The 9,310-nt window shown below is 32.1% G+C and overlaps 1 protein-coding gene across 4 annotated transcripts in view; it reads left to right on the top strand.

Moving 5' to 3' along the window:
• The first annotated feature begins 268 nt into the window (after positions 1–268).
• The window catches only part of GAPcenA (GTPase activating protein and centrosome-associated), an 18,399-nt gene continuing 9,357 nt past the window's right edge, over positions 269–9,310 (top strand). For 2 of the 4 annotated variants that reach the window (XM_013311525.1, XM_013311527.1), the window contains exons 1-8: positions 335–447; positions 550–699; positions 1,096–1,314; positions 5,048–5,177; positions 5,892–6,078; positions 6,224–6,423; positions 8,830–9,008; positions 9,166–9,291. In XM_013311525.1, the coding sequence (XP_013166979.1) occupies positions 559–699; positions 1,096–1,314; positions 5,048–5,177; positions 5,892–6,078; positions 6,224–6,423; positions 8,830–9,008; positions 9,166–9,291 (1,182 nt within the window). In that variant the 5' untranslated portion in view covers positions 335–447; positions 550–558. The other 2 variants (XM_013311526.1, XM_013311528.1) reach the window with 2 other exon arrangements.

The following is a 9,310-nucleotide window of genomic DNA, read 5'->3' on the forward strand; positions in this document are numbered from 1 at the left end:
ATTAAACATTTCAAAAACTCAAGACTTAGGTTTAATGACAAATTTAAATTTAATGATTGTTAAATAATTTTCTATTCACCATACTGTATGACGCGATACTACCCCCTGCTGCGGTGACTAGAATTTATACCGATTCCTCTTTTCAGCGTTTCATTGATATAGACTTCTAAGAAATATTGTAATATCGTACTCTATATGATAAGTGAAATCTTGTGAAAATTAGCTGAAAGAAGAACATTACAATATTTTGTTATTCGTGCAACGGAATCATTTTATAACTTGACATTTGTTTGACGTTTCTTTGCACGAATTTATCCGACAACTATCGGTAAATATCTAAGTACACATAATACCGCATTTGAGATTTTTTCGTATTTATCTTTTATTTTTGCCGCTATTAACTCGTTATAATGTTTTGTTCTCGTAAGAGAACCTAATTATCAATGGGTAAGAACTAGAGACTTTGCTATTATTATTATTTATTATATTTCATTTGCATGTCTGCTTAGTGAATTGTTTTATATTACAATATTGATATACCCCCAACAGCAAACAGTGATGGAGTTCAATGAATGTCGACCAAATGAGGTATTGGACCCGGTTGATTTAGAGTTCTATTCGGAAAGATCTCGCACACCGAGTCCTGCCCCTGTGCTCACTACAAACGTATGTTGCGACTTGGAAGACATATTGAGCGACGTAAGAACACTCATTTCTTTCCCACGTTCTATGTACTCTAGCATTATAGCTATACAATTCATAGATGTGTATTTTAAAAAATCCCAAAATTGTTAGAGCTCATTACATTTAATGAACACCAAAATATTAATTACTAAACAGTATAAAATTATTTTTTGCTAAAATTCGTTTACTGTTCATATTTATTTGCGTCACCGTAAATAGCATAGAAACAGTATTTTTTTGGATAAATCATGCATGGACAATATTCAAATATTGTTTTATAATATTTCATCTCAGATGAGTGTCATCTATTAATATTAACATATGTATCTAATGTAGAGTATGTGGGATAATCAGTAATATAAACATTTTGATAATGCTGGCGTGAATAAACATTGATTTCTGATATTTCAGGCCATATCAGAGTCCCTCCAGGGTTCACTAAGAGTAAGCCGAAGTCAATTAATAAATCAAGAACTAACAATAAGACCAGAAGCAAATATTGAGTCAAACGTTCCAGAAGAGCTTGATCTTTACAAAGTTATATTTGAAGTTGAAAGTGATTCTGAAGCAAAGATGGGCGACTTAGATGGTGCCACTGCTGCTGTTAAAAACGACACTTCTAAAAGCCAGGTACGTAGTGACTGAACCTTCTGAGCAGTACCCATCTTAGAGTAGGGTGCCATTGGGTAATTGCACAATGGCTAGACTAATAAGGGTTTTAGAATTACATAGTTTGCTCATAGCGCCGGCAATATCGGTCTAGATTACCTAATTTAAAGAACAAATGTTGCTTTGATAATTCTGCAACTAAATTTTAATATAATTTTATAAATTGTTACTGATTTAAAGGACAAATTATTTTATCAGTTAATGTAAAGAAACTAGTAATTAAATCTAAGTCCAGATTAGGGTGCTAAAAGTAACTGCAGCTCAAGAATTAAACAGCTTCACTTTCACATCAGATTTATATCGGATGATATAGCCTGGCTGATTGTTTGGATAAATATAAATACATTATAGATATTGAGACTACCAAACAGGTTTTTAATTTTATTCATGCGAGCCGTTTCTTTGTACTTGATTACACTCAAGGTGAAATACTTAATTGGCAACCTTTTATGCGATGTGACCTTTTGACCTTGAAAAATGTCTGTGATTTGAGGACTAAAGGAATGTTTTCTTATTGGGATCAGAATAATTGTTTCTCTATATATGTTTAGAGTTTTTGTCACATTTTGTTAATAGGTTGAAAGGTGGCTAGAATTCTAGCCTAGATAATTTTTTAATTATTTTTGCAATAATTTGGTATATGAAGTTTGGTTTCATTATCGCTTTAAGTTCAAAGCAATTGTTTACATATTATGTCATAAAAAATCACAACCAATTAGTGCTATACTAATTGTTAACAGTGTGCAAACCAATTATTAACGATAACACAGAGTAAACAGTTTTTTATTGCCTAGTAGTTGCCTATAAAAATATTTTAATGGACAATTAACTACTTATTTAGCGTTTATTTAAACAAATAAAATATCGTTTTAAAACTAAATACACTAAATTGTTGTTATACTCGGAAATATATTGATCAGCTTTATGAAAAAAAAAAACAATATCTATGGATTGCAGTAGATTGTTGTGCTACTTTTACAACATCAATTGTATTCTCTTTCATCACAACAGATTCATTCATGTGTAAACAACGCGTTTTGTTAGTGGCCTGAGTTATTACGTAGTTTTTAACGATACCTACCCATTTACTTTTAAAAGCCTATCAAATAGCTGTTCTAAACAGATTAGCCCCGAACTTACATTAAGAGATATTTTACAACTATGTATATTGCTATGAAATTAAGGAAGGTGTAAAGTGTATTTTTTAATTAATGGTCAAAAAAGTTCTAAAAATTATATTTACTGTGGGTATGTCAATTGTGCTCGACGGAAATAATAAATATTTATCTATTGTCAGTATTAACAAAGATATTTGTTCTTGTAACGATGTTATTCTTGTAGTATGAATTTCAATGGATCTCGACAAACACTTAGGCTCAGGTGAACGCGCTTGTTGATAAATAAAACATTGCGACAGACGCATTACTGAGAATAATCTGATGTGTACAGTGGCACAGGATAAATATCAGTGTAATGTAAACGACACGGCAAAATTTAATAATACATGCCTTCTAACTTTGTCTCGAACGATAACGATTGAAGCATACAAAGTTTTTTTTTTCAAATAAAACATAGCATATTTTTGTTAATTTATTAATACTTCTTGTACTATTCCAAGTAAGCTCTAGGCTTGTATATGGCGTAGTTTACGATAATAGTTGAATGGATTCGATCTCTCAGTCCAGTGATCGGATATCCGTACCCTTAACCATTAGGCTATTGGCGCCCTGATTGTCGATCCATTGGTATCAAAAATATTACTACAGAACATTCATTTTTTTTGTTTTATATTGATGTTAGATTCTGTGTTCCTATGATATTGGTCTTGTAATTCCATTTTTATGTGACATTAAAAAAGTATATATTAAAAATAACAAAAATATACGTATTGTTAAATGATAAGATACGTTAATGCGTTTCTGCTGTACCATAATATGTAATATAATCATTGTATTCTTATGTGCAAGAAGGTTTTATACGTCTGGTGAAATTGATGCTGGCACATAAATACGTTTGTTTAGTATTATGAGTATAGTGTACCCTTGGCTTTTAATTAATGACGTACTGTTTTGGTTCAGTCTATTGTAACACCTAATGGGTGCGTCACCTGCGCACACGACTATTATTTGAGCGTTGCATTTTATTCGTCTATATTTTTTATCTGTGATCAAAGATAAGTAACGTACAGACATATTTTATAATAGATAATAAAATATGGTTAAAAATTTGTTTTGTAAATTTTCAATATACATTTATTGTGATATATATGTTAGTGTTTAATAGGTAACATTATGTGGTCTATGTTGTTGAACTTGATTAGATTAAACAAGAAATACCAGATTGATTCCGTAATATGACGGACATGGAGGATATGAACGTTAAGGTAAATATACATTATGTTACGCGTTACCGGTTTAATAAAGTATAAACATTTTTGTATCACATACATAATGTACAATGGACTGTTGTTTCGTTTTCATCTTGTTATACTTATTTCTTTCATCAACTTTATACGTGTATTTTATTATTTACTGTTTACGTTAAATGTTTCCATGTACAAAAATGTATTCACCAAACGCAGGGTCAAGGTTACCTCTACAAGATAAAAAATAATTATAGAATTAAAAGTAAACGAAAATGCACCACTACTTAATAAACATATCACAGAGTATTGAAATTACAGAGAAACCATTTTTATAATCATACGTCTGTATAAATTAATCCTAAAGAGTTACTTATTGATTGCTAAGGATTTCTTTCTATAATTTTGTCATTTATTTAATTAAAAAAATATAGACCGAATTCTTTGTTACAATAATTGGAATTCTGATTTTTTTTGTTGTGATAACTTTGGAACGTAAATAAAACATGACATAATTTAAAATGACGGGCCTATACCGCCTATTGATATCAATGTTGTGGGCAGCGCATGATTCATTGGACAATGTCTTTAGTTTGGTATGCAAGCCCCACTGTGGCACACGTCCTCTTGAATATTAAACACTTGTATTAAAATATTGTTTTAAATATTGAACAATTCGTGTTTTGTGGAGTGTTTTTTGTTTTTGTTTTATTGACTACTACAGTGATAATGACGTTTAGAGAATCACAAATTATACAAAAGGTAAACAGGTAATGTTTTAGTGGTTTATACTGATTTAAACAATTTTAAATATTATGTTTAATTCCAATAAAATCAAAGAAAACATGTTGACGTTCTTTGAAAAACAAAAATAGAAATTCATTTAGTGGAAATGAAGCTTAAGTTTTATTTAATGTAAATTTGGTTGGGTAATATACTGCTGAAATACACGAATTTAAAACAATGTCTTCGCTATGACCATGTAGACATGCGTAATATTTATTAAATCAACCTCAAACTATATAAGAAATGTAATATTGAATGTAGTGTTAAGTACATAAAAGTTCAACTATGTGTATATTATCTATCAACTATTATATTCAACTATTTTATTCAACTATAAATATTTAAGCATTTAGGAAAGTACATAAGGTAAAATAAGGATACAGATAATGCAAAAGTAAATTACCTCGTTGTATATAGTAAATACGAATTCCATTGTCATTACAGGATTTTTACAATATGAAAAACGTAGTGTAAACTTATGTCCGCCATTATAAAGATTTATTTTGATAATATCAATCATATAGTTATAAAAATAATTGTACACAGGACTCATGCCGTTTGGTCGGCGGGTCGAAGTTCTACGAGATGTTGGATGGGTCACAGGCGGCTGACACCGCCACGCCCTCGCCCACTGAGAAGCAGGACCACATGAAACCCATTGAGAGCGATGATGAAGGTACTTAGACACTTCTAGTTACATTTTTATCACTTATATGAGAATCTATGTTTTGATACCATTTAGAATTTGGGTATAACAAGAGATCGTGCTCTTGTAGCGAATTTATTCCAAAAATTCTTTCCGATGTTAAGATATGATAACGTTTAAATGCTTATTTTTAAATTCTTCTTCACTTAAAACTAAAGTTTGCATTTCTGTCCACATCACGATTGGAATGTAACGGAGGGACAGACGGACACCAATAACGTATTTTAATATGTGTATTTAATATGTGTGCATGAATATTAAACTCATATTATTTAGTTGTACAATATTTTCTCATTACCAGTATCTGTAGAGCGTGATTCTGTCATTTATTAGGTTAAAGGTCAGTCGTTGACAATTAAATCCTGTGTTCGCGCTGTATAATAACCTATATATGTAAAATAACCTAGTTTGTGTATTAAAAATGGTCCACTGTCCTGGTTCTATGTACGCAGATCTATATATATGAATATCCAGATTCTAATAATATTAGTATGAACACATGAAACAATCGGTGTGTGCTAATTTATTAGACATTTTGAAAAATGCCTTTTACTTCTACTGATTGCAACTAGTACAGTATTATGAACCTGATGAGGTAAAAGAAAGTATACAATTTGAAAAGAATATACCGATATAGTTAGGTAAGTAAACCCGTGTGCCATAGTGAATATGTATTTGTTTCAGTATCAGACGTGGACCAGGATTGCACCGTGTTCTGTGGGGTGAGCTACCTCGGAGCGCAGAACATCGCCGACCCCAAGTCTGAGCAGGACATCCAGCGCATCATGCAGGAGCTCAGCTCAATGCCGGAGAATAGAGACGGCATCGCTGTCTCTATATCCATACCCGTTTGTTCCCAGGGACTTGTCGTGTGAGTTTTGACTTTATATTAAAAGAAGAGAGGCTTCAACTTTGTGCTTTAGAAATTGTTTTTTTTTCCAGTTGTAAAATAATCGCGGCCGTTTCCAAGATGTTCAAGATGTCTTTAAGTGACTGATTTAATTTTTCTTTTTCAGCCTATACCAAGCGGACAGTAATAGCGTGATGACGCGGTATGCGGTGAATCGCATCTCGTTCTACGCACGTGGTGCAGCCGGCTCACCTGTCGCCTCCTGCTTCGCCTTCACCTGGTCCCACGGCGAGACCAAGGAGTCAGCCGTCTACCGCTGTCATGTATTCAGGTGTCACATCGCGGAGGCGGTCAATCAAGTCTCTAGTGAGTATTACTTACTTGAAATGTTAAATGTTAAGCGTTTGATTAGTATCTTCTTTCATAATACGTATACATTCAGCAATGTTGCCATCTTTATTCTCCTTGAAGTAACAGAGAATAGAACAATTGTCACATGACACTTGTATACTTATACTTTTATTTGTATACAAGTGTCACGTTATTTAAACTGTTACGTATAGGGGATTACGGATAAATGTTACTCTTCCTGAAATTTTGAATCTATGTGGACTTTATTGGAATTTATATTAAAATGGTAGTTATGTCCTAGATAAAGCGTTCGAACTAAATAGTTTAAGCTCGGTTCAAATTCTAAGTGCAAATATTTGTTCCAGTAAATTTGCTAGTACAAAGTTGTAGGCGCCTTTATTAAGTTATTTATTTAAAATTTGATTTAATATGGACGCTTATTTTCGAACTATTATTAAAAACAATGTAACATTTTGAATTGTTAAATGAGATGGACGTTTTATATATTACATAAATATTTGGTTTATTTCTCTACTCGCTAATGCTTACACAATGTTTGCGCGAACGTTTATTATAAATTAGTACGATCGTTTCAATCACAATACATTAGAGTGAATTCTCCTAATCATAGGCAGTTGACTTCCAACTCTCGGAACATACGAGTCCGCTTATTGTCGACTAATATGTAAAGTTGTTTCAACTAGTAAAAATTGTATACACCACTTCAAATAAGGTATGTCGTGTTATTAAAAATATAAAAACTTTTCAAGGTCATTATAATGTTAAATAAATCAATTAACAGTTAACAATGTCACTAACCTAATTCATAGTACTTTTGCAGCAATTTAAACGTCATATTCCTCGCCTCCCTTGCCTTTGACCTAGTGAACTTTTCCATCGCGTTTTATTCCGCCCCAATATTACGAGTAAACAGACGGTAGGGACTTTTATTGGTGTTAAATCAGTGACATATAACAAAAGAGCGTTAGTTTTTTTTGTTACAAATTACTATAATTAACAAATAAATAAATTTTATGTCAATTTACGTAAAGTTTTTAAGTGTTTTATGTTTGAAGGTCGCCATAAATCGAATTTCGACCAATTCTCATTTAGTGTACAAAATTGCTAGAAATCGAATCAACACTTGTTTAATAATTTTTTGGCACTGATCTATATAAAGCTTTTAACAATAATAACAATCTTATCATTGTATGAACGACGATCACAGATAAGATGAAAATAACTACGTTAGTTTTGTGAGTAAACTAGTGAAAGAAAGAGATGGAGATATACTATTGTATGAACCTAGAAGGGGATAGATGAATGCAAATCACTAGAATAGTGTCATTAGTACGCGCTTATCGGATGGCTTCGAATGTTTTTATTTTTCTCTACGTCATTGTCCGCGGAACGGTATTGGAGTGCATTAGTGTTGTAAAAAACTGTGTAAAAAAATAAAGTGAGTTTTAGATATTAGTTTAAAGGTTGTTTAGTTGTCAAGGTGAATTAATTTAGTTAGATATATTTTTACTGTTAAATACAAATGCTAGTTATTTTTATTTACTTTTTAAGATATTGTATTACTGTATTATAAAATTTTAAAATATATAAATAAACCAATTAGTAAGTTTTAATATAAATAAAAAATAGAATTGTTTACTAACTTTTTGTTATAATCGGCAAAGTAACATTCTTTACTGTTTTCAAACCTCCCCTTTTTCAATAAGTTTCGTTACATTTTTTTGCAAAGTTTTTACATAAAAAATTTACTAAATTCTATATTTAAATTAATTAGTAAGTTTTTCTTCTTTCTTGTTGCCTTGAACCAATTAGAAAAATGCATTTGACCTTATTTTATGTGTACAAAGCTATGGCGCGATATTTTCGCGGACACATAAATGTCACGAGATTGTAGTATCCGCCCACCATTGCTTATCATTTGGTATACTCTTAATTTCATAATCATAATGATGGTGTCGTCGATAATTTAATAAGTGTAAAATTTTATATACTTGTTTAACTTCGCGAAAGAAAATAACAGTGTGACAAAGATAGGATTAATCAGTTCAAATATAATTGGAAGAAAATGGCAGATTATATAATACATTTAATGTAAAATAACTGGCTTAAAATGTCATTTCTAGCTGATTATTTTAAAATTCGGTGGGCGTTTAATTTCTTGTTTCAGATGTGTTATAGTTATTTTCAAATATCTTAGCGGCTCAAGGACATCAGCTCGCTGCGCAATGCTCTCCTAACGCATCCCTCTACGCCCCAACACACCTAAAATTATGTTCTGCGCAACGACTCGAGCGAACTTAAGAGCCGCCAAGATATTTGGAAACATTTATATTTGATATAAATGTACACTCAAGCAGATAGATGTTTAACGTAGTAAAATCAAAAATAATGTTCTTTCAGGTTGTTTCGCAAAAGCATTTGAGCGCATTCCGCGATCAATGGCGTCATCACTAGTGGGCGAGTTGAGCGCAGCGCCTTCACTGACTGGCTCGCTGACTGAGACAGTGGGGCCAGCGCCTCCAATGCAGCTCATGCATGTACTGGAATGTACAGTTGACTTGAAGGAAACAGATGCCAAGGTATGGGAAATACACACTTATGATGTACATGTTAAGGTGGATTTTTCATTTATTTTTAAAGCAAGGCATAGTGTCAGTATTAAATGCACTTAGTCTGAGTAAAAGTACCTCTTCTCCTAAGTGTTAATTTAAATATTTAAGGTTTGTTACTTTGCAGGGTACTTATAGTCATGTGCCAAAGGAACGTCTCGGCTTCAAACTGAGGGGAGGCATTGATAAGCAGGTCACCATCAATGTGCAACAAGTCACCAACAATGTGCAGCCTGAGATGGATGACTCTCAGGTAAGACAGCATTAATAGT

Source organism: Papilio xuthus, unplaced genomic scaffold, assembly GCF_000836235.2.
Source record: "Papilio xuthus unplaced genomic scaffold, Pxut_1.1 DF827680.1, whole genome shotgun sequence".
In the NCBI taxonomy this organism is placed as follows: domain Eukaryota; kingdom Metazoa; phylum Arthropoda; class Insecta; order Lepidoptera; family Papilionidae; genus Papilio; species Papilio xuthus.